Below are 27,187 nucleotides of genomic sequence, written 5' to 3' on the forward strand. Positions count from 1 at the left end.
GCATTTCTTGAAAGATTTCATAATCATTGGTGCTTCGATGTTTTTCCAGGCAGCAGAAACCCAGTGTGCAACAATGTGCGGTGCAGCACGCTTATCTTTTCTGTCAGTGTCAATTCACGGTTTGGCTCACAAAACCATTTTTTGTACTCCGCCTGAACGTACCCATTAAAAGGTTTATTTATAAAAACGTCCAGGGGTTGTAACACAGACGTCATCCCTCCAGGAATTATAGCAAGATCACTGCCTAGGCTGTGCATCTTCTTTTTTACGTCGTCGGTGAGATGACCACGAACTGCGTCCAGACAAAACATTGATGGTGGATTGGAGAGCCCACCGGAACGGCGTTCCCATACATTTCGGAGTCAATCAAGCATTAATGATTCCGTCATCCACCCCTTCTCTTGGTTTCGAATCAGGACATCATCTGGGAACAGCTTTTCATTCTTAGGGGTTTTAGGGATCTTTTCCGTTTGAAGATTAAGGAAAGGGAAGTTTGCACCCGTCTGCTGTTATTGCCAGCATCACTGTTACGCGTTGTTTTTCACATCCCGAAGTTTTGATGATAACTTCCTTAGTCCCCTTCTTCGTAATGGTGTAGTTACGAGCATATCAAACCAAATTGCCGTCTCGCCAGCGTTGTCAATTTGCCCCATTGAAAAATTCTTTTCCTTCCGAAGTGTGATGACATACCGCTGAAATGTTAGTAGTTTTCCCTCAAAATCTGCAGGAAGCTTTTGGCATATTGTTGTACGGCGTCTTAGAGATAAGCCCATCCGCTTCATAAACCGATCCACCCATCCACGGCTAGCCTTAAACTCTTGTTTCGGTATTCCAAGAACTTCAGCCTCCTCTTTTGCTTTATTTCTTATGGTGTCACTAGTCACAGGTTGTCCATTCTCCCTCCTTTCACGTACAAATTCCAAAACGTTTTCTTCAATTTTAGGGTTTCTTCCTTTGTGAAGGCCAGTGAATTTCTTTCTACTAGCTTTAGTTGCAAACAGTGCCAATTTCTGTTGCCGCCACAAGCGAACATTGCTCTCAGCTACGTTGAACTCTCTCCCTGCCTTTCTATTGCCATTTTTTTCAGCATAAAGAATTACTTTACATTTGAAAGTAGCGTCATGTGACATTCTTCTCTGTTTGCCCTCCATTTCTTGACTACGTACTCTGCAGTTTGTATCCTCTATGCAATAATGTGTCAACGATAAATGTAACGGTAAATGCAGTCGAGAAATACAGTAATCCTTTGTTACGATTTAAATTTGGTTGACGTCATCGGCAAACATTACACTCGAATCTAATGCGCCATCGAATCTAATGCGCACCCTAATTTTGAATACTACATTTGGCCAAAAACGATGCGCATTAGATTCGCATAAATACGGTATTTGTGAAGAAATAAATAGATTAACTTAAACACATATAAATAGATTGTAATATCAATGAACATAAAAAAATATAAAAATAATGTCGGGTTAACACATAGCATCTTCTTCATTTTCGCTGACCTTCTACATTCATCGCTTCATTATTATCAGCAGGTGGATGAAGCTGGAGTCTTTCATCTGCAAAATGAAAATGAAACGTTTCTTAAATAAAGCAGTGACTTTAATAAATAAAAGCACTGTACCATTACAGTTATGTTTTTACTTTTACTGGAAATAAAATTTAAGGTAAAACAAAGCATTCCACACTCATAAATTCAAATACTAATAGATAGCGAGTGGCTTCCAGAAAGAAATAACGCTCTAGTTATAAAATCTTGTCTGCCGACACACTCATTTGAGGATATTTGGAATTTCGTAATAAATTCATTTTAAATTTCACATTGAAACAAACATTTCTCAATAAATTTCATGAGAAAAGGTAAACACAATAGACATGATTAATTACAACACTGAACAATAATCTTTAATACTCAGTGTATGCTCTTTTCCGATACATGTATATTCCTATATTGGAGATCTGGCACTAGCGTCGCACGTTATTCTTTCTATCAGTTTTAGCACATTCTACATAATTTCTCAATGGGCTTTATTTTAATCTTATCATTCGTATTAAGTAAGTAAAGTAAGATACAATGGATTGTTAAAAATGGATATTTTTTCCAGTTGTTTGTGGTTTCTGGTTGTTGTTAACGCTTTAGAAATTTCAGAATCAATCCCTGGCAATGTTTCGCCATTGATGTATATTTCTCCTTTCAAAATTCGTTCATATCTTAACTTTTAAAAATTCTAGAAATTCTAATACTGCAAATTGTTCCAGACCTTTGATGTACATAATACATCACCTGAAATTTATTCTATTAGTTAAGTTCATGCTATGAGCTTCAAAACTCGTTTGTTTTCTGCAAGCTGGAGATGTGATATGCTCAAGCAGACCGAGTTTTTTTAGTTGAGCTTTACTTAGCAGCACATAAGTTTGATTGCGATACCATTTTCCTCACACTCTTGGTAGATGATTGCAACATTTTATTCTTGCGTTGTCCATTTTGTCTAAACTCAGAAGAGACAATGCCACTCCATTTCTTATGGTGAATGCTTTTAATTTCTCGAAATCAGTATATTACTTGTAATAGTATAGTTGTGTCTATACTATTACAAGTAACTACACTGTCTTGTAATACAACAAGTATTACAAGACTTGTTGTGTCTATTTGCCATTGAATCTATTTGCCATTAATAATTATACACACGTCTGTGAAGTTCAGCAAGTGATCAACACAACTCCATTTGAACTCATGTTTGGAACTAAAATGAAATCTGCTAATCATGATAAAATTACAGAGCTGTTAAATGCAGAGATCCAGTTAGATTTCATCAACGCTCGTGAGGATCTTCGCAAGGAAGCTAAACAACAGATTTTGAAAGTCCAGGCTGAAAATCGTAAAACTTACAATCTGCGATGTAAACCATCCCATAAGTTCCAGCCTCATGATCTAGTAGCACAAGCATACACAATATGGACCTGGTCTTAAACTGAAACCCAAGTTTCTCGGACCCTATACAATCGTAAAAATCAAGCCAAATGACACCTATGATTTTAAAAAATGTGGTTTCTTCGATGGACCTATGGAAACAAGTACTTGCACCGAATTTATGAAACCTTGGACTTCATCAGAACATATTACCTGAACTTTAGTGATTTATGAACAGTTACTCATATTATAAGGTATTTCTCCCACTTCCCTAGCGTGCTTTCGTGGTGTAACGGTAGCACGCTTGGCCGGTATTACAGAGGTCCATGGTTCGCTTCTCGGCGAAGGCGTTGCTAATTTGTCATCTTGGTTGCTTCCAAAAAATAAACCTAATGTCTCTACAAGTGGCTCCCGAACTAAAAAGGGTTGTGGATGATGATTCTCTGCACCCAGGATTTGGCGACTAGGTCCCCTAAAACCCTAGTCGCCCTTTAAAAAGGGGAGTATATAAGGTATTTCTCCCACTTCCCTAACGTGCATTCGTAGTGTAACGGTAGCACGCTGGGCCGGTATTCCAGAGGTCCGTGGTTCGATTCCCGACGAAGGCGGTTGCATACTTTTCAGCTTTTCTGCTTCCAATTAACCTAATGACTCTACAATATGAACTGCTCTACACTTTTGGACTTTAATCCTATCCATATTTTCTTTTATTGTTTACTAATTATTATTTTTTCTATTTTTCTAGGTGCTGTTATTAGAAGATCCAGATAGAATATTATTTTCATTTATCTGTATTAATTTAGTATTTTCATTTATAGTTTAACAGTATTAGTATTTTTCTTTTTACTTTATTTTATATGTTAAATTTCACTGTTTGGTCTTGTCATCTGAGGGCAGTTCATCAAGAAGTTACACATTTTACAGCGTTTAAGTATTTCACTCGCATGTCTTTACCTCTGTCTTTTATCATACTCCTTCATGACTTGTAAACACACTGCGGAGCCGAAATCGCTTCGCGTCGTTTTAAATAATTATTGTTATCTTGCCTTTTCATCCTTTCTCATTAAGCCACACGCACAGATATAATTTTTGCGAAAGAAGCTTAACTTGAGTACCAGTTATTCCTTTACAGCATATAGCCCTTATTGAAACAAGGTTTTAATAACTGTACAGTTATGTTCTCTGATTCATCAAAATTTTTATTTTCACAGCTAACCATATACAACGATCCATAAGTAACAAATTCTTATACAGACGACAATCACATAAGACAAACACATTGATCCGACATGTATTTCTCTCTGATAGAAAGCAAAGCCAGACTGACATTTTTACTACCTCTATACAATAAATAAACATCAGTACATCTTGGTATAGGTAAAATGCATACTTAAAAAAACTCAGTGTTAGCAAGCTACAAATTTCGCGTATTTTGTATACGTCACCATTTGCTGTAACATTATTCGTATGCGAATGCAAAATTTTTGCAAACATAAAAATAATCTCTAGTTTTAATTTCCCTCCAAATTTTGCCTTTTTGAAGTTCATTGTGAAGCTTATAGTTAGAAGTCAGAATATTACAAAATTTTATTTTGCGACATTAGCAAAGAAGTAATAAATTTTAGCAAAATAAATGCTTCAGGAATTAGTCACAATGTTACTACTACTGAAGCGACTCTGATAATTATTTGTTATTTCAAAAATTAAATATACTGTTGCGTGCGTACGGGTTCGTTATGAAATGAATGCACAAGTCCGATGAAAAATGAACAAAAAAAATTTATTATTATCACAACAAAAATGCTTAAATTTTCTCAAATTATCATGCAGTATTACAATATCTCACAGTAGTTATCTTTTAACTACTCAAATGTCCAATAGAACGCAATTAAAAACAGCTAAAGAACGCTAATCCGCGAATTCGCTACAATCAACAAGAGCAGTTTTCTAAACAACAACAAACTAAGCAGCAACTACTACAAACTGAGATGTTTTCCTCCTTTTATAAGATTTTAAAATCACGCGCTAGAATTTTCCAGTACTTTCTCGAAATCAAAAAGAGATATTTATTTATTTAAAGCACGCGCTCTTGTATTTTTAATTTTCCGGCTTAGCTTTCTTTTAATATTCGTCACGCGCTGCACTGCGCGAGAAATAAAACCAATTAATTTATAATTGAGCTAATATTAGCTTTTTAAATACCAAATTCGTAACACTGCCCCCTTCCCAAGGACTGCACGTCCCGGGCAGTACAATCCCTGGACAGGAAGCTAAACTTACAACTGTGGCATGAATGCATTAATAAGCATTACATTACAGTAATAAACAACATGAACAATAAATGCAATAAATAAAACAAATCAAATGCTATCAAATACTAAATACAAAACAAATACTAAATACAAATCAAATACTAAATACAAATCAAATACTAAATACAAATCAAATACTAAATACAAATCAAATACTAAATGCAAATCAAATACTAAATACAAATCAAATCAAATACACATTTATAAACAAAAAGGACCATGGTCTTATACTATTTACAATTATTTACATTATGTACTATGGCCATAGTAACGAGCTAACCTGTCGTAAGAGTTCGAAGACTCACGGATCCGAACCACGACGTCATTCGTGTTCAGCACTGTATATGGACCATCCGAAGGTGACTGTAATTTAGGTGACAGTCCTTTTCGTTGAATCGGGTTCCACAACCACACCTTGTCTCCTTTGTTGGATCTATGTCTAGTAGCTCTTGTGTCGCATCTGGTCTTCATTTTCTCCGTCGCCAAGTTGACTCGCTTTCGTGCAGAACGGTGCATCCCCTCAAACCGGGCCTGGGCGTCTTGGATGTGTTCCTCAGGCGATGAAGGCGCATCCGTATGGCGATCAAACACGTGGTCACAAGGCAGACGAAGGTCTCGACCGGAGAGCATCTGAGATGGAGAATAGCTGGTAGTCTGGTGTTTCTTTTCGACCCTAGCATGATTTCGGCTGTTTCTCGAGCTGGTTCTTTCGGACAAAGCGTCGGCATTTCCAGGTGAGGATCCCTTCTTAGGATGGATAGTCATGTCTTCAGATACTGAAAGCAGTTTGTTGTTTTTGAAGTCTAAGGAAAAATTGTATTTCCTTAAAAAGTCCAATCCGAGTATGCATGGATCTGTGATATCCGCCACATAAGCCGTGTGATGGTAGGCGGCATTTCCAAACGTGATGTTTACGTTTAACTTCCCAGTTATGTCGATCTTATCACCAGACGCAGTCTGAAGGGTAACACAGGATGGCGTCCAAATAAGTTTATCTTTAAACTGTTCAGCTAAATCTTTCCTAATGATGGTAACATTAGCTCCTGTGTCAATGATCATATCGCAAGGAACTCCACCGATATTCCCATTAATGGACATTCCGTTACTGTTGCCACTCACTGTATAAATTTTAAGCGCTTTAAAACAAGGTTTTTCATTATCTGACAACCTCCGTTCCTCGATATGGTCACTAATTTGTTTACTGCGTCGTTGCTGGGAAATGGTCTTATTTTCCGTACCTCGGGATGTTCTGCAATTTCTTCGTATGTGGCCTTCAACTCCGCAGTTCCAGCATTTTAGAATTAGTTTCTTTTCACATATGTTCCGTTTCAAGCCACTGACTTGTCTGGTAAAATCATCTGCTTTATATTCCGTACCCTGGGGTGCTCTGCAATTCCGTCTTAGGTGACCTTCACTACCACATCTCCAACACCTTAGAGCCACTTTCTTCTCCCTCCTACTCCGTATCAAAGCGTCGACTTGTCTGGCTAAATCATCTAAACTAGCCATCAGTTGATCCACTGGCTCATGGACTCGCACAGCTCTAACTGGGTAGCGATCTCTACTAGTTGCTTGCTGGGCTGCCTCGAACTTCATGGCGTACAACAGAGCGCTTTTCATGTCCTTTACATCTGCCATTCGAAGAGCTTTCTGTATTTCAGGATCTCGGATGCCGTCGATGAAATATTGCAGCGACAGGATTTCTCTTGTTTCTGTCGGGCACTCCGAAAAGGCGAGGTGGGACAGCCTTTCAACATCCGTAGCGAGCTCCTGAAGTGTTTCGGTAGGCTTCTGTTGACGAGATTATAATTGGAGCCTGCTGTAGTCTTTTAAACACTTCTCCCCAAAGCGCAACTCCAAGGCGCCGGACAGAGCTTCGAAATCTAACCTTTTGTTTTCGGGAAGAGTCTGAAGGATATCCGCTGCGTCGGCTCTTAGAGAAGCGGCGAGATGACAGGCCTTAGCTTGGGAATCCCATCCATTCGCATCCGCCACGATAGAAAATTGTGTCTTATACACCTGCCAGGAGGTCTTCCCATCATACGTGGATAGCTTCAGAGGTGGACGAGCAGGCATTGGTAAGAATTTAAAATCATCACTCCTGCTCCCTGCCGACGTTACGAATTTCTTTAAAGTATCCATTTCTTTGGCAACTGCAGAAACTCTCTCATCAATTTGTTGTTCGATTTGGTGTTGGACGGCACAAACTCTTCCTTCAATTCGTTCCTCCACAGCAGAAACTCTCCCTTCTATATGTTCTTTTACAGAAGAAACTCTTTCTTCTATTTCTTCTTTCACCGAAGAAACTCTTTCTTCAATATGATCTTTTACGGAAGAAACTTTTTCTTCAATATGTCCAACTTTATTTTCAACTGCGTCAATTCTGCCTTCCATAGCTTCAAATTTATTTTCTATTATGCAAGTAATTTCTCTTTTCATTTCTTCTTGACCAGCTTGAACGGCTTTCATTTCGTCCTTAACGGATTCCTGGCCCAATTTCATTTCTTCCTTAACGGATTCCTGGCCCAATTTCATTTCTTCCTTAACGGATTCCTGGCCCAATTTCATTTCTTCCTTAACGGATTCCTGGCCCAATTTCATTTCCTCTTTAATTTCTTCTTTAAATGAGGCAAAGGCTGATATTAACTGCCTTAATTGCTCTTCCATCGCTCTTGTTATTGGCATTCAAACCCCACTCCTGACACCAAAAATTGTTGCGTGCGTACGGGTTCGTTATGAAATGAATGCACAAGTCCGATGAAAAATGAACAAAAAAAATTTATTATTATCACAAAAAAAATGCTTAAATTTTCTCAAATTATCATGCAGTATTACAATATCTCACAGTAGTTATCTTTTAACTACTCAAATGTCCAATAGAACGCAATTAAAAACAGCTAAAGAACGCTAATCCGCGAATTCGCTACAATCAACAAGAGCAGTTTTCTAAACAACAACAAACTAAGCAGCAACTACTACAAACTGAGATGTTTTCCTCCTTTTATAAGATTTTAAAATCACGCGCTAGAATTTTCCAGTACTTTCTCGAAATCAAAAAGAGATATTTATTTATTTAAAGCACGCGCTCTTGTATTTTTAATTTTCCGGCTTAGCTTTCTTTTAATATTCGTCACGCGCTGCACTGCGCGAGAAATAAAACCAATTAATTTATAATTGAGCTAATATTAGCTTTTTAAATACCAAATTCGTAACAATACAAAGCTTTAGAAAAGGAGTAAATGGAATTAGTACCCTGACAAAACATAATTAACTAATTACCAAATTAAGTATGAGTAGCATCATAATTTATGCATTCTTACATTAAGATTTCTTACAAGCTGCATGAAATATATAACAGTGCTATAAAAAGTGAATTTATTTCACTCATTACAGTCAAAATATAAATTGGTCTCTTTAGTATTGTACTTACCACTTAGCTTATTAATTATATATATATCAAGCAAAGTAGTAATTATAATTTTTAAAAAACCAATTTTGGTCTAGAAAACATCTTGCGCAATATGCTGCAAAATAAGTAAAATATAAAAATTGTAGTAAGCTCGCGTAAAAGTTACCAAGAGCTGCTGCTCCAAAAGGTTCAACACGTTTTAAAAAAATTAATACATATGAAAATCAAACCATTAGACATGTAAAACATTAAAAAAAAAAAAAAAAGATAAATAAAGTAAGCGGAAAATGGTAAATTAGCCCAATGCGACTTCCAAACTGGCTTTTCAAGGGAAATTTCATTTATTTGAACGTCGAATCAAGCTAACCCCATTACGCGTTTCGCCGAAACGTACATATATATATTACAGAAATATGCAGAAAATATACATCTAAAGCAGAGTTTTAAAAAGATATACAGTACAAAGTTGGAAATCCGGATACGGACGGAGAAATCTGTACTGTGGTTCTAAATACGGAAAATATCGCTATCGATAATGAAGAAAGTGGCAGAGTGAATTTTGATTGACAGAAACGAGACACTTTGATTGATAGGACTAAGAAAATTTTGATTGACAATAGAATGAGAATTCTCGACATGGTACAGACAGAAGATAAGCTACTGGTGCCATCTGTAGCTTGTCTCCTGTCTAGGCTTTCTTATCTTATCTAATCATAATATCTTGTCTCGTTCATTTGCGCTTTTGCAGCTGAGGATGATGGTTCGGTAAAAACCATCGAAACTAGTCCTGAGAAAAATTTAAAAATATAACACTGATTTTTGTTGTTTGGCTTCTAAGTTAAATACTCATATTTTCAATTTTTATAATATCTGCATGTCACAGTTCTAGATTTTAACTGAAGGCCGTAAATCTGAAAAATTCCGAAAGCTGGAACCACTGAAGTGATGACGAATCTGGATCTCGAACTTTGTCTTGCATCATATTTAAGGAAGAATTGTAATTTAGTAAGAAGAACTTTAATGATAGATTTGAAATGCTGAAAGAAACTTTAATGATACATTATTCATAACAAAAGGATAAAGGATATCCTTTAAGGTTAAAGGATATCTTAAAGGATATTACTACAGTGATATCACAAAGCAAAATTCGAGAAAGAAGAATTATATTGGATTGAGTACAATCACAACTTAAAATGAGCTCTGAATTACATCATTTTTCAAAACAGAAGGGAAATGAGCAAAAGTGAAACATAAAATTAGAAAATCAACAGCCTTGGTGCTTGTCGTAAATTTAGTCAATAACTCAATCAATTTCGAGAACAAACAAGTACACGTCCCTCTTCATCAAGAGCAAAGAAATCTGCAAGACTGGATTGGGAAGCAAAGGGCTTCCCAATCTTGCAGATTTCTCAATCCAGTCTTGCAGATTCAGTTCTATGTTTCTCGTTTAACCGTGCATATCGCATAACTGGTACGGCGTGTTCCGATTCCTTGAAATAAGGACCGTAGGGCACATGACAGTGTGACTTTCATTGACTACAAGGAAAGAAGCGCGGACACGACGGTCGTATTTCATAAAACGAACAAGATAGTGTGAACAAGATGAACTGTCGGCAAGAATTGCAAGGAAATTGAAATATTAAGGTAACTCAATTTTAAAAGTGTTTATAGGGACTGAATAGGACGTAAAAGTCATTAACGAAATGAAAAAGGTCTTTGTGAACGTGAAAGCTTCAAAAAATTTCAATTCGCCAATTCAAGAAGCTCCTTTGAACAATTTTTGCAGAAGCAAAGTCAACATTATGACTAAATTTCCAACTATGATCGAAGACCTGTTAAGTTTGCTTTTTCGGACATAAGATTCGTAATTCCTTGATACGAAACTTTAATAGTTTTTTAATTTGGCCGATATATCTCAAACCACACCAACATGATATGCTATAAATTCCGCAAGAATTAAAGTTGGAAGCAGAATGTTTAAGAACCGAACCATGAACTTTTCGATAGCCAAGAAAATGACTTCAAAATTGAGCTTCTGGAGAATACATGCAATTTTATAACTGACCGAAGGATGAAATGGAAACATGACGAGGTTATAACTGTTATTTATAATAGTGGAATGTGTACTTCGATGGTAAGTTGAAAATTCTTAATGGTTTTATCAATGACCACGAGGAAAAAATCCCAGATTTTTATGGAATTTTTTTGATCCAGCTCTCTAGTTCACTTCTGAAACTGAATCTGATAATGCCCTTCCCTGATATTCTTATAATTCTTAATGAATTTGATTTCAGTACTACAGTTTACCGTAAACACTTTTCTGGTTTTTTTAACCGCCCCATGCTAAGTCGTGTCAGCTGGCTAAGCAAAAAATTGCTTCTTTTTATTATTATGCATTCCGCGCTCTCAACGTTTGTTCTTCAGAACCTCTGCTTGGTAACGTATTTAATTATTTGAGATCAGTTGCCACTGACGGAGGACATTCTCTCGTGGTTATTCATAAAGCCTTTAAAAAAAACATTTTCAGCTTACCATCAAAGGAGACATTTCGCTATTAGAAATAACATTAATAAACTTTTAGTGCTTCCATGCTATCCTTTTGTCAGTTATAAAATACCCTGGATTCTTCAGAAGTTATATTATCAAGTCATTTTATAGCCTACCAATAAAAATCTATGGTTCAATTCTTATAAAGGTTTCATTTCCGACTTTTAATTCTTGGAGAATTTATAGCATATCCTCAGTGTGATCTGAGATACATTGTCCAAACTAAAAGAGCGTTAAAGTTTCATATCAAGGAACACAGATCTTGTATCCGAAAAAGCGACACTTTAAGAAGTCTTCGATAGCTGATCATACTTGGAAATTTAATCGTGATTTTGACTTTGAGTCTGCAAAAATTATCCAGAAAGCTTCTTCAATTGGTGAATGGGATTTTCTGGAAGCTTTTCCCATTCACAAATATTTATTTGTTTGGTTAACGATTTCAAGTCCAATCCAGTCCTTGCTAACGCATTTAAAATTCTATTAACTTAATTTTCAACTTCGTTACTGTTTTTGTCGACAGATGGCGCTGCCTTCTTGTTCGCTTTACTTCCATAGGATATAAATGAACCTCCTAAGAAGCGATCTCATTTTACCCCTGTGACTGACATCCAAGACGCCCTCATCGCCAAAGATTCCCAGGTGAATAAAGTCGTTCAGATGACCAGACGCAAGGGACCCGAAATCGTTCCGATGCTACCTTTCCTTGCCATGTTGCCACGCACAGAGAAAACTAGGGGGCTATTTTATCTCATGTTCCTGATGAGACTACGCATCAGAGTGGAGAAATACAGAGGACGGCGTGAAATCACTCAGTGCTTCCGCTGTCAATTACGCTTCTTTCACGCACAAAGCCAAAGCAGACATGTTCCGAAGTGTGTTAAGCGCGGTCAAGAGCATGAATCATGGGACTGTACTAAACCTAAGGACGAGTCTCCTTGCTGCTGCTACTGCGGCTTAGAACACACAGCCAGCTTTAAAGGATGTGCTTTTCACCCTAAGCCAAAATCTTTCCTAGTGCAAAAAGGTATCAGCTACGCCGACAGAGTCATCAACAACAGCAAAAGCATTGATTCCGTATCACTCTCTATCCCGCAGCTTAACGAGCTTCAAGCCAAATTAGACGAAGCAAACGCTGTCATAAGCAAACTCACAGCAGCACTTGCCATGTTTGCCGATCTTGCTAAATCATTGCCCTCTGCCTCCAATGCAGAAACTCCAGTCGAGCCTTCCACCCCACATAATGGATAATTTCACCACTCTGAAAAGCTCCCCCATAAAATTTCTGCTGTGGAACACGCAGAATCTCACAAACAAATTATTGGAACTACAGCAATTTATTTATCAGAATGCCTAATGATATCTGCCTAATCTCGGACACCCATGCCAATCCCTCCCACTCCCTCAAGCTTGCCAATGACTTCATCTACCCTAGCGACAGACTTCACCACAGGGGCGGTGGAGCTGTCATTTATGTGAAAAGGACTTTAGACTCCTATTTAAAAAGTGTTGATAATTCTAATGGAATGGAGACTGTTAAGGTCGTAGTCAACCTCCCCAAAATTGGATTTTTTTGTGCCATTTACAACAGGCGAAGAAGTAAACTAAATGTCGCTCTCCTAGACGGACGTATTAATTCGGACTCTCTCACAATCCTAGGAGGAGACCTAAACGCTAAATATCGTGACTGGAGATGCCAGAACTCTAAATACAATGGAAATATTGTGCACGATTTTGTAACTACCCAGTTTTCCTTAATGTTCCCGAGGAGCCCACATACAGGCTTAACATCATAAATAGACGCCCGGATATTCTAGATATTTTCATCACGAACTTTAATATTCTATTGGCACTCTCTGTGATTTGTGACATGTCGTCAGATCACGCGCCGGTGCTCGCTCATCTTGATGTTAATAAACCGAAAGACTTACCTCCTGTGAAACACACAGACTGGGATTTATACTATAATATTATGTTGACTTCCCCTTTTAACTGTGAATCTCTGAAAATCAGAGAAGACATTGATCATGCAGTGAATAATTTCTCGTCTCTCCTACGGAATGTCCAGCACGAAAGGGCTGAAAGCGGTCGGCTGAATAGGCTGAACAGGAGGTTTAAACAGCAGATACAATCCCACAGAGCTAACTCTTGTCAATACAAAATTGAGAAACTGAACGAAGATCCTGGTGCCATCTGGCGGCTCAGCAAAACGCTAAAACAAAACAGTTGTTGCAGATATCCTCTTAAAAGTGATGATGGTCCCATCTATACGGATAAAGACAAAGCGGAACTTTTTGCTGAACATCGTTCAAATCAGTTTATCCCGAACGCCACCCCATCTGATCCCAGTTCGGACATTGAAGTTCACTATTCCATCGAAAGTTGGTTCAACGCTCCAGCGGAAAAGCAAAGCAATAAGTTAACTACCCCAAATGGAGTATAGAGTATCATTAAAACACTAAAGCTGAAAAATGTCCCAGGGAAAAGATGAAATTAGGAATAAAATGTTAAAGGCTATGCCCCACAGGACTGTATGTAAGCTAACAGGCATACTCAATGACTGCTAATATGATAACTATTTCCCGCTTGCTTGGAAACAAGCGCAGATTCTTATTATTTCGAAACCTGGAAAACCACAAGATATTTCCGACCAATTAGTCTACTTTCCTCCGTCAGTAAAATTCTTGAGAAATTAATCTACCTCAGATTTCAAGAAAATTTAGATTTTTTTATCTGACCACTTTATCTTTGTTGTTTTAAGAGTTTGCTTAGAAAACTGCTCTTATTGACTGTAGCGAATTCGCGGATTAGCTTTCTTTAGCTGTTTTAAGTTCTCTTGAACGTTTGATTAGTTAGAAGATAACTACAGTGATATATTGTGATACTGCACGATTATTTCAGGACATTTAATCATATTTGTTGTAATAATAATAAATTTTGTTCATTTTTCATCGGACTTGTGCATTCATTTCGTAACGAACCCGTACGCATGCAACAATTTTTGGTGTCAGAAGTGGGATTTGAATGCCAATAACAAGAGCGATGGAAGAACAATTGAGGTAGCTCATCAGTGCTTTTGCTGCGTTCCAAGAAAAGATGGAAGCTAGCCAAGCATCCTTTAAAGAGGAGATTAAAGCGGGACATGAAGCCGTTAACCCTTTGCGACACGCATATTTAAAATATATTTTAATCTTTAAAAAAATGCCTTAGGATAAGTCAGATGGATTTACTTAAGTGCCTTTAAGGCTTGAAAAAAATTCTGCGCTTTTAATTTTTACGGGGGAAGGTGGGATACCGTTTGTCCCACCATGCAACTAGCACATGTCTTATAGCATGTTGGTGTATAGCAGGGAAAAAAATCATATGTGGAATGAATAAACAAAATAAAGCGTGCATTCTAAAATATTCATAATAAACACACTAAAATGCATTTTGTACTTATTCCATATATGCATGACTTATATAAAATTTTGCATATGCACATTTTGCATATATATATTTAATATTTTTAAATTTTAGGAACAAAAGAAAATGTTTTCTTGAATATTATTTTAAAATTAAAATTTGATACTTATACATATGATACTAAATAAAATATTAAAATTGGCACTTGATTCAAAAACATTTTTATATGATTAAAATTGAAAAAAAAGTCATTTTTCATGAAACATTGAAAAACATGTTGTTTCATTCTTTTGTAAGCATGGAGGCACTTCACATGTTTCACACATCCAAAATGTTCGACGTTCTTCTTTCGATGTACTGCAATATGCACATCTTCTGCTCGTTCTCTTTGGCATGTGAATTACATTTTTTAGTCTCTTTTCTGGTTGTACGAACGGGTGTTTAGTTTTTATTTGAACTGGGGATTTCAGTTTTCTTTTCAGCTCTTTCTTGCCTGCAAGTGCCATTAGACCTTCTATAAATGAGAGAAGAAAATCTTTCATTGTTTTTACATCATGATCGGGTTCGCGAACAAACTTTACTATACTCGCAAAGAAAAAGTAAAAAAAAAATGTGCCACCATTTCTTGCTTTTGCGGTCTATTTCATATAGTACTTTCAGTTGATCAATCAGTCGACATATCCCATATTCTTATTGTATGAAATAATGCTGTTTGGGCACAGTACTTTTTTGTCTTTTCATCTCGTTCTTTTTCTATTAATTTCTTTCATTTCAGTTGCCTTTTCCAAGCAAGACAGGATAGAAACGGATCTTTTATCGTTCCCTTTTATGCAATAAATTGAATCATCGCTAACTGAAAAGTCTATATATTCTCTTGACATACATTTGTTTTTTAAATTTTTGGGTAGATACTTCTGATTCATATTTACAGTGCCACATGCATAGATGGGTCTGTGTCTTTAAAAAGCGAAACAAATTATAACTATTTCCCTTTCTTCTTCAGCAATAAATTCAACCACAGTTATTCTCTCCTGGATTTCAATTTCATCTGAATCAGAACTTACATCTGAAGCATATGAGTCGCAATCAGATGGCAGTTCAGCAAAAAGATCCAAAGCTTCCTGAGTTGTTAATTTTTTCCTAGACATTTTAGCACATCAGAGCATACAACGGATGTAGAAACGCGCGCAATCACGAAAAATGTAGATGGAAAAAAGAAAAGAAAAAATAATCGTGAATGCTGCCATCTATTGAGCGAAAATTCAAGTGTGTGGTGGGACAAATTTTAACCCACTTACTTCAACTGCAAAATTAATGCTATAAAATATTGAATCCAATTAAGATTTTTGAAAATAAAATACCTTTGAATATTAAAAAGAATCATACATATCATAAATTGTATACCAAAATTTTTAAAATATTGAAAAATGCGAGATACATGGATATCACTCTTGTGAACCTATTTTGAAAATTTTTTTGCTTATAAACTTAAGCGCTGGTATAGTAGTAACATCTACTGAGAAAAATAATAACTAAAATAGATTATTTTTAAAAGATTAGAAAATATCTAACGGAAACTGCTAACTGAGAAAATAAATATTAATTAGGTGGGACATATATTGACCCACCATGCCGCAAAGGGTTAAAGAGAAAATGGATGCTGGTCAAAAATCCGTTAAGGAAGAGATGAGGGTCATTCAAGTTGGTCAATTAACTTTTAAAGAAGAAATAAAAGCTGTACAAGTAAAGTCAATACGAAATAAGTACAAGTGAAGAAAGTCAATACGAAATAAAAAGAGATATTACCAACGTAATAGAAAACAAATTCAAGGTTATGGAAGGCAGAATTGACACAATTGAAATTAAAGTTGGAAACATTGAAGAAAAAGCTTCTTCGGTAAAAGAAGAAATAGACGAGAGAGTTTCTGCCGTGGAACAACAAATTAATGATAGAGTTTCTGCGGTCACCAAAGAAGTTGATGATTTAAAGAAATTCGTAGCGACGGCAGTGAGCAATCCGGATAGTTTTAAATTTCTACCGATGCCTGCTCGTACATCTCTGAAGCTATCCACATATGATGGGAAGACATCCTGGCAAGTGTATAAGACCCAATTTTCTATAGTTGCGGATGCTAATTGATGGGATTCCCAAGCTAAGGCCTGTCATCTCGCCACTTGTCTGAGAGCAGACGCAGCGGATATCCTGCAGACTCTTCCCGAAAACCAGAGATTAGACTTTGAAGCTCTATCTGGCGCATTGGAGCTGCGCTTCGGAGAAAAGTGTTTAAAAGACTACAGCAGGCTTCAACTAAAATCCCGTCAGCAGAAGCCCGCAGAAACACTTCAGGAGCTCGCCACAGATGTTGAAAGGCTGTCACATCACGCCTTTTCGGAGTGCCCGACAGAAATAAGAGAAATCCTGTCGCTGCAATATTTCATCGATGGCATCCGGGACCCTGAAATACAGAAAGCACTGCGAATCTCGGATGTTAAAGATTTGAAAAGCGCTTTAGTGTACGCCATGAAATTCGAGGCAGCCCAGCAAGTAACTCATAGAGACCGTTACCCAGTCAGAGCTGTGCGAGTCCACGAGCCAGTGGATCAACTGATGGCTCGTTTAGATGATTTAGCTAGAGAAGTCAATGCTTTGATACGGAGTAGGAGTGAGAACAAAGTGGCTCTAAGGTGTTGGAGATGTGGTTCTGAGGGTCACCTGCGACGGAATTGCAGAACACCCCAGGGCACGGATAATAAAGCAGATGATTTGATAAGACCATTGAATCCCTTGAGACGAAATATTGGTGAGAAGAAAGCAAACCTTAAGTGCTGGAACTACGGTGTTGAAATCCACATACGAAGGAACTGCAGAACACCCCAGAGCACGGAAAATAAGAGAGGCGAGTTAAACAAAGAATTCAATGCCATGGGACGGAAAACGATTGACAAGAAACCAAAGTGCTGGAACTGTGGAGCTGAAGGCCACGTACGAAAGAATTGCAGAACACCCCAGGGTACGGAAATTGAGACAATTTGTCAGCAACGACGCAGGAAACAAATTAATGACCATATGAAAGAACGGAAGTTACCAGTATTGAAAAACCATGTTTTAAAGCGCTCAATATTTCTACAGTCAGTGGCAACAGTAACGGACTGTCCATCAATGGTAATATCGATGGAGTTCCTTGCAATATGATTATTGACACAGGAGCTAATGTTACCATTATTCGGAAGGATTTAGCTCAACAGTTTAAAGATTAACTTACTTGGACGCCATCCTGTTACCCTTCAGACTGCGTGTGGTGATAAGATCGACATAGCTGGGAAGTTAAACGTGAGCATCACGTTTGGAAGTGCCGACTACCATCACACGGCTTATATGGCGGATATTACAGATCCATGCATACTCGGATTGGACTTTTTAAGGAAATACAATTTTTCCTTAGGCATCAAAAACAACAAACCGCTTTCAATATCTGAGGACATGACTATCCATCGTCAGAAGGGATCCTCACCTGGAAACGCCGACGCCTTGTCTGAAAGACCCAGCTGAGAAAGCTGCCGAAATCATACTATGGTCGGAGAGAAACACCAGACTATCGGCTATTTTCCATCCCAGATGCTCTTCGGTCGAGACCTTCGTCTGTCTTGTGACCGCCTGTTTAGTCGGCCTACGGTTGTCCCTTCATCGCCTGAGGAACACATCCAAGATGTCCAGGCCCGGTTTGAAGAGATGCACCGTTCCGCACGAAAGCGAGTCAACTTGGCGAAGGAGAAAGTGAAGAGCAGATACGACACGAAAGCTACTGGACACAGATTCAAAGAAGGAGACAAGGTGTGGTTGTGGAACCCAATTCGACGAAGAGGACTCTGCCCGAAATTACAGTCACCTTGGGATGATCCGTACACAGTCCTAAACAGTCTGAATGACGTCGTTGTTCGGATTCGTAAGTCTTCGAACTCTAAACCTAGTTACTCGTTCATTACGCCAGGTTAGCTCATTACTATAGCCATAGTACGTAGTGTAAATAATTGTAAATAATGTAAGACCATGGTCCTTTTTGTTTCTAAATGTGTATTTAGGATTTGATTTGTAATTTGTATTTGATTTGGATTTTGTATTTGATTTGTATTTTGTATTTGATTTGTATTTAGTATTTGATTACCTTTGATTTGTTTAAGTTAGTTATTGCAATTATGTTCATTTTATTTGATATTGTAACGTAATGTTTTTTGCCTCAGTTGCATTTATGCCACAGTTGTAAGTTTGGCCTACTTACAACCTAATGTTAGTTGAATTGTAAATTTTAAATTGTTTTATTCCCCGTGTAGTGTAGCACGTGACGAATATTGAAGGAAAGATAAGCTGGAAAATTAAAAAACAAGAGCACGTGCATTTAACATTTAATAAATAAATAAATATCTCTTTTTGATTCCGAGAAAGTTCCAGAAAGTTCTCGCGCGCTATTTAAAAATCTTATAAAAAGGAGGAAAACCTCTCATTTCAGTTAGTGATTGTAGTTAGTTTGTTGTTTTAAGAGTTTGCTTAGAAAACGAATTCGCGGATTAGCTTTCTTTAGCTGTTTTAAGTTCTCTTGAAAGTTTGATTAGTTAGAAGATAACTACTGTGATATATTGTGATACTGCACGATTACTTGAGGACATTTAATCATATTTGTTGTGATAATAATAAATTTTGTTCATTTTTCATTGGACTTGTGCATTCATTTCGTAACGAACCCGTACGCATGCAACATTATCAATACAAATGATTTCCCGAGCTTCAGAGATGATGTGAATACTTTACTCGGCTGCTACGCCGACGATACAGAGCTAGTTGTCAAGTCCAGAAATGCGAATCATGCTTTAACCAAGCTACAGAGGAAAATCCCTGATATCGAGGATTGATGTAGCAGGTGGAAGACCTCCATTCCGCATGAAAAATCTAAGATCTTTGCTTATTAGAAGTTCAGAAGAAGAGACAACATCAACACAGAAGTCAAACTCTTTGGCATGACCGTACCCAGATTTGATAAAGCCATTTACTTAAGGGTCGCCCTAAACAAAAACTTTAACTGGAATGATCATATGAATAGAGTCAGCGGTAAAGCTTCTGTCTGTTCCCACTGCTCAAAAATGAATTGCTACCTCTCAGCATAAAAGAGAAACTTTGTATATCGGTCATACGCCCTATTATGACCTACGCTTCCCTGCCTGTGCCAATGCAAGTGAAAAAGAAATCAAGAGGCTGCAAAGTCTACAGAACAAGGTACTAAGGAATATTACCAACTCTCCTTACTATGTGGGAAATAGAAGCCTGCACTCTGATCTGCATATCGAAAATATTCCGGAGTTTCTATCCAGATTAAATAGTAATTTCTTCAATACGAACCCAGCAAACTTTACCTAAGTCCTTGCGTATGAAATTCTAGCTGAGGACAAGAGGTACCTCCCATTAGCCGCCCACCTCCCGAACTTAAGACCTACAGACCAATCCGGAACCTCCAACTTGCTGAGAAACAGCTAGTAATATCTATGTTTTCATTCCCCTGGATTCAAGATACCGACAAACTAATTAATCTACTCTGTAGACAGAACTTAATTTTATGAATATTTTAAGTGGTCACACTACATGATCCGAGAAAAATTATCACTGCAGAAAATGTAAAATGAGGATTTCTCCATGCATCTCTAAGGCCACGCGGGCGTGCGTACCAATGGGAAGACTGGAACTCCCATTTAGAAATGCACTATGGCCTGTTTAATCTGTTTTTTGTTTTTTTTTGTTTTTTTCCTATATCGTGACTCTTATGAGGATATATGAATGAGAATTGAGGATAATCTTCTGAAGATAATAAGAGGACACACTTGTATATATGTAAATATTTTTATACTGCAACTCTGATTTCGCTTTTTGTGTACTGTGTAATGGAAGTCTGCAGCTGACCGGCAGAGCGACATCAGCCTCTTATAGACTGCACGTTACAAACTGCGCTTACTTTTGACGTTGTATAAACTTTTACCATTATTTTCTGTTATTTTCACTTATTTTAGTATTTTTGCATCACGTTTACCTTGTACTATGTCAATCAAGTCAATGAATCAATCAATACATGTATTGCCGGGCTATTGCTAATATGTGCGATGTTGCCGGCTCAGTGACAAGTCTGCTTAAGAGGCATGGACCTTATAAGAGATAGACTAACCCAGTGGGCGGGGCGCGCGTCACCTACATGTCGGCAAGAAAGAGTAGGGACGATCTGGTTTACTTTAACACTGAAACCTATGGCGTTTGTATCACATAACTCTTTTTAATTATTAAATGTGATACGCTGTATAGTGATGAGATTATGAAAGCCACAGTTATTTCCAAATAGGATTTAATATATCTCATTAAAGCACTTTTTACTGCATTTCGCGCATTTTTTTCACGCGTATTTCTTGTACAAACATTTTTACTTTGGTAAAACGGTAAAAACTCTACGCACAAAATTTATAACTTAATTTTGCGTAAAAATAAAGTAAAATTAAATAAGATTGATAGTACGTGATGCTTTGAAATAAATAAGGTAAAATTAAACAAGATCTGATAATTTAAAAAAAATTTAATGAATATTTTCAGGCAGTGATTTTCCAAGCTATAATAACATTACAAAACGATCATATTCATTTGATTATATGATAATTAAATTCTTAACATTGAAGTGGATTAGTTATTTTAATAATTCATAAATTTCGGAGCATAAAATTTTCTAAGCGTAATGAAGGGAAAGAAAAAAGATAAAATAAAATCTAGAAGCACTCAGATTTTATATTACGCCCAAAAGGAACCTTTTTTTGCAGTTTTGTGTGTTAAATATGTTTATTGAATATCATGTCCTTCGCCCGTAAACCACATACATTTGAAAACAGCATATCTTTAGAATTTCCGCACTGGAGATAAAACTGTTATTTTCCGTACAGTGCTCGCTCTGAACTCGTTGAGTTTGTTAATCAAAAATTCGTTAAAGTTTTACAAAATATGAAATAGATTAAAACAAATTCGAAATTCGGCCGTCCAGATGCCCATGTTCGGGTGGAGGATTACATTATTCGAAATTTGATGGCTCTAGATACTGTCGTTTTTGTCAGAGTGCGAGAAGCATACATGTATTCATGCAGATTCTCCAGTATTTTAATTTCTTTACATATAATACAGGGCGATAATATTTGATAACAACAATTTGCAAGCAGACACGGACATTTATAGTAAAACAGCGCAAAATGGCGCTTCGAAACTAACAGCCTTTCTAAGCTACCGCCGCTTTGGGCTAATAAAATAAAAAATAGTAAAAAAAAAAAAAGTAAATAAAAAAAAATCTTATGCAGAACTAAAAATAAATTTAAAAAATAATCACTATAAAATACAAGCAAAATTAATTATTACGGTGTAGGGTTTATATTTATTTTAACTAACATTTATTTTAAGCTATCTTTCCTGTCAAGCCTTTACTTTCCCCTAGAATTGCCAATGCCAGAGTATGTAAATCATAGTAGAACGCGCAGAGTATTCAAATTTTAGCAGAAGTAAGTTGAGTTTAAATAGAAGGGAAACGAGATTGTAAGTGTGCTTCTTGAATCACGAGCGTGAAGGTTGCTTGGTAGAAAGTTTAAGAACCGCGCGTTTCGGCCTGTGTGCCTATTTCGACAGTTCGTAGAATCTTTCAAATTCTTAATCAGAAAGTTTGCTGAATCTCAGCTGTATCTTAGAACGCGGTTAAGTTAGTTACGATTATAGAGCCTCGTAGGTAGTGACTTCGTTATTTATTCATCCTGTTATTTATTTTTAGTTGTACTTTTCTATTTTTGTTACACCGCCGGGTTGGCGTAGTTTGTGAGCGTCAAGTGAACGCAACTGTGATTTCTAAAGTGAAATAAAAAGGGAGTTAAACCCTTCTTAACAGTCTGTGTAATTTTAAGTTCATAGCAGTCACTACTACTGTTGCTGACAAGTTGGGGCCTCCCAACATCATAACGGTTAAATACAATTTTAATATTAGAATTAAATGTATAAAAATTTTTAAGGAGTCAAAAGTGTTTATCACCATGATGTACTATGAAATATAATTGAAATAAAACTCCTTTATAGAAATTGTGCTATAATACTTATCTATCATTTTAAAAAAAGCAGTGCAATTTAGAATTTTAAACAAAATTTTCAGAAGTTCGTTTTCAAATATTTTAGTATTTTTTACTTATTTACACCAATAAAAAGCATAAAAATTGCAAGAGAAAATTGCTTGTTTGAAATTTTCTATTAGTTCAGATTTAAAATATTATTTTCTAAAAGAAGTAGTTACAAATTTCTTTACAGCATAGGAAAAGCTAAAAAAATATCGAGCCCTGAAAGCATGCAATAGCTTTATAATTATTTGGAAAGTTAATTATGCTTGATAAATATGCTAAATTTTTAAAAATCAATCCCAATTTCAAAAATAAAAATATGTAGAAATTCTAATTTGTGAAATGAGGCGCTACAACCAGCTTTTTCTTGACAATTATACACGCTGCAACCAATGTTAAATTTCTGCAAGTCGTCCCTACTCCTCCGGATGTGATCAAGGTGACAGCCGGCAACACCTCAGACGAGGGAGATAAACCGTTTGGGTTAGTCTATTTCTTATAAGGTCCATGTTAAGAGGCGCATGACGTAACAGTCGGATAGAGTAAGAGGAGGTCTGAGGTGAAGAGACGGGGGGGGGGTAACCAAACACCACAGGTTTTAGAAAACCAAACAAGAACGAAGACCAGGAGAGGCTTGACAAGAGTGTGGGTATCTGACTGATGTTAACATAGCATACATAAGAAAATGCATAAAATACAAAGTTTTATATACTAAAAATAAGTCAGTACGGTAAAATGAGAATATAAAAATAAATGTGAAATACAATATATATACATAACTATGTACACATATATACATAAGGTGAAATTAAGTCGGGAAATTTGAGTCACGGGTGAGGTGGGCCGCGTAAGGTCTGATAGTAGCATCCTAAGGTAGTATAACATATTCGAAGGTGTTGAATTCTCGTAAGTGTGAGCAATTTGTGGCCTTATTAAAGAAATTTCTAGTCATACGATTGATAAATTCTTCTACTCATTCAATTTTAAAGTCATTGTGTAGAGTATCATTTGACACGTAAAAGTGTGCTTGGGTAATGAGCCTGAGTATTTATTTTGAACAACTTGCAATTTATTTAAATCCTTTTTGTTGACCGCCGCCCATGCCGGCGAAGCGTACGTAAAGATGGGTCTAATAACAGCAATGTATATATGTCTCTTCCTCAGGAGATCCAGTTTGGAGTATTTCCCTATTAACGGAAATAGATTTTTCATCGTGGAGATAGCTCTGCCTCGAACCTTATTAACGTGGTCGCTCCATGTGAATTTACTGTTAAGAGTGACATCCAAGTAGTTTGCTTTTTGCACTATGAGAACATCAACATCGAAATGTTTAAGTCTGGCAGCGGCAGGGGTTCTCTTGGCCTTTCTCTGAATGATTTGGTGTGGGGGGAGGAGACGGGAAGGAATTAAAAAATTAGATTTTTACTAACTTTCACTGACTAACCATTTTACATTTCTTAGAGTGGGAATCCTGACTATATCGTTTCTATATTTAATAAAATTTTCATCTTTGGATTCGGATGTGCTCAATATATATTCCTTTGTACAGACATTAAGTATTTTGGAAGCAGGAAAAATGAAAAATATGCAACGCCTTCGCCGGGAAAAGAACCACGGACCTCTGGAATACGCGCCCAGAGTGCAGATCACCACACTACGAAGGCATGCTAAAAAGGTGGGAGAAATACCACCAAATTTATTTATGCGATCTGAGGTAAATTTATGCGATCTGAGCTTTGTTCAAGATCAATAGCCGCCTATAGACTTTAGCAAAAGCGAACGATCTGTCTGCATGGCAGTTTCCGTGGTTCTTCCATGTTGTATGTTTCACTTAAATATTCGTTTAGCCTTAGACATAACAAAATCTGGCATAAATGATGTTTTGAGTGATAGAAATAGATGCTGTATTTAATAGGAAATAAGAATAAGTCCTTATAAAAAAGATAAATCTCATTAATTCTCTTACAGTTTATCGATTTATTAGCATGTCAGCACTTTATGCCGCCATTTACGGGTCCATATTGCTGGATTTTCAATGAGAATAATTTTTTACGTCGGTTTGCTGTCTCTAACAGCAAGTATTTTGTTTTCTTGTTGCTTTGTATTTTGTTCTTCTGCTTTGTATTCTCTACTTTTCTACGCGATTTGAGAATAGTGTCGTCTGTTTTTGAAGAACGCGTAATATATTTTGCATTTAAGTATTTGTGAAAAATAATTAAAAAAAACCTAGATTTTCAAAATGGAAAAATGGCCAAATGTGACGATTCACAGGAGATGGATCCAGGACAATCTACTAGCACTAAGAATATTGAAAAGGAAAAAAAAATGTTTCTAGAAAATATAATGAAAGTTATTTATCATTTGGATTCACTTGGAGTGGAGATGAAATTGACCCTCAACCTCAGTGTGTTGTTTGGGGTGAACTGTTATCCAATCAAAGTATGAAACCATCGTTTCTTGAAAGAAATCTTAAATCTAAGCATGCGGGTTAAAAGGATAAATCTGAACATTTTAAGAGGAAATTATTCGGAGTTCAAAAATAGACAAGTCAAGAGAAAAAGCTTTGGAAGCTAGTTACCTGGCAAGCCTAATTAAAGACTGAGTAGGCCCACACTATTGAAGAAAACCAGGTGGGTTAACTTCTATATGAATACTGGAGTAGCAGAAAATCGCACAAGAAATGGGTTATAGTACCCTTTATTAAATCTTTGAAAAATTTACAATGCGTCAACTCGAAGCTAACAAACTTAGCCTCTGCTTGGGCAGTAATTGAAAGTCAGATAATTGAAACTAAAAGTTGAAATGTTAACAAGTGATAAAACTAGCCTACAGGGCTCAGCGAGATCCCGTAACTTAAACCCCCTTTGAAGCTAGTGGCAGAAGATAAATGCAATTAAGCCACTTGAACCAGCATAAAGCATAATAACCAGCATAATAAGCAAACGTACCTACGGCAGCTAGAGCCTAACTCTTCCTTTCTCCTATCGAAACTCGGTTTTTAACTACTTCCTTCAAAGTAGAAAAAATTTGCATTTCCATCCGCGCGCTACAACATTTAACTATTCTGGCACTGACAATTAGGGAAATGAAGGCTTATAGGAAAGGTCTAAACTCAAACTTTAAATTGTTAGTTAAAATAAATATAAATCCCTACAACCTTATATTACCAGCAGCTAAAGATATCGTTTTAACATTATTCAACAAAAAAGCTACTAATGAACTTAATAATATTCCGTTATCAAATGATACAGTAAATCGACGAATTCATGAAATGGCAAATCCATCGAAGAGGCACTTATTCAAAAAATAAAACACAGTGAGTATTTCGCATTGCAATTGGATGAAAGTACTGAGATAACGAATTTTGTTCAGTTAAGATTCACGCATTCAGATTTTCTTTCTTTCTTTCTAGGTCAAAGGGCGTTAGCGCACAACGTCTTAACTGCGTCTTGGCATTTTGCGTTGAAAACTTAAATGCCCGTTTCACTTTTCAAATTGTTGTCACCAAATATTATCGCCCTGTGTTGTATTTAAAGTAATTAAATAATGAAAAATCTACATAAATGTATGTATGTTTCTCGCATTGCAATAAAACAACGGTATTATTAGAGCCATCAAATTTTGAATAACGCAGTCCTCCACAGGCATATGCGATATGGGCATCTGGAAGCCCAATTTTGAATTTTGAATCTGAACACTTTAACGAATTTTTTATTAACAAACTCAACGATTTCAAAGCGAGTAATGTCAACATTGTAGGGAAAAAAATTATCTTCAGCGCGCAAGACTGTGTATTGGAAATTCTAAAGATGTGCTCTTTTAAATATTTTGTGATATTACAGATGAATTAAATTTTATGATTTAAGTGAGAAGAATATGATATTTAACAAATAAAGGTAACACACAAAACGTTAAAAAAACGCCCCTTTCGGCGTAATATAAAATCTGAAAGCTTTCAGATTTGTTTTTTTTTTTAAATATTACTATTCAAAAATTGAAAAATAATCGTTGTAAAATCTAGTGTTGGTACTAAAGGTTTTCAATTTTTTAAGATGATACGCGTTAGTCAAAAGGTTGAGAACCGCTGCTTTTTACCTTAAGAGTTTATATATTCAGTTGCATTTGTTTGCGTCAACAGTGAGATCAATGGATAGGTCTTCTGACATTTTCTATAATTTTCAATCATCTTAGAAAAAGAATAAAGTCAATAAAAATAGTTAACTTTAAAACATGTTAAAATAATAAATTATACCTTTGTCTCTGCTGTACAGGTGGGTCATCAGAATAGAAAGTACGGGGAGAGTTTAATAATTTCTCAGGCTAAATGTATGTAATACCTATCGGATGATGAAACGCAGTGTACTACTGTTCAAATATTACCATCCTTTGAAAATATAAAAAGGAAGGCACACAGAACAGGTGTTAGTTATTATCCGATAT

At 36.4% G+C, this 27,187-nt stretch overlaps 1 protein-coding gene across 1 annotated transcript in view; it reads right to left on the reverse strand.

The window, feature by feature from the left end:
• Positions 1-1,453: 1,453 nt before the first annotated feature.
• LOC118187747 (uncharacterized) overlaps positions 1,454-27,187 on the reverse strand; it is a 143,758-nt gene continuing 118,024 nt past the window's right edge. Inside the window, exon 12 of the mRNA XM_035358025.2 lies at positions 1,454-1,565. Coding sequence (XP_035213916.1) covers positions 1,495-1,565 — 71 coding nt within the window. The 3' untranslated portion in view covers positions 1,454-1,494. The remainder of the gene's footprint in view (positions 1,566-27,187) is intronic.

The sequence above is a fragment of the Stegodyphus dumicola genome, chromosome X2 (genome assembly GCF_044657685.1).
Source record: "Stegodyphus dumicola isolate Sdum_Otavi_A_Nest chromosome X2, ASM4465768v1".
Lineage (NCBI taxonomy): Eukaryota > Metazoa > Arthropoda > Arachnida > Araneae > Eresidae > Stegodyphus > Stegodyphus dumicola.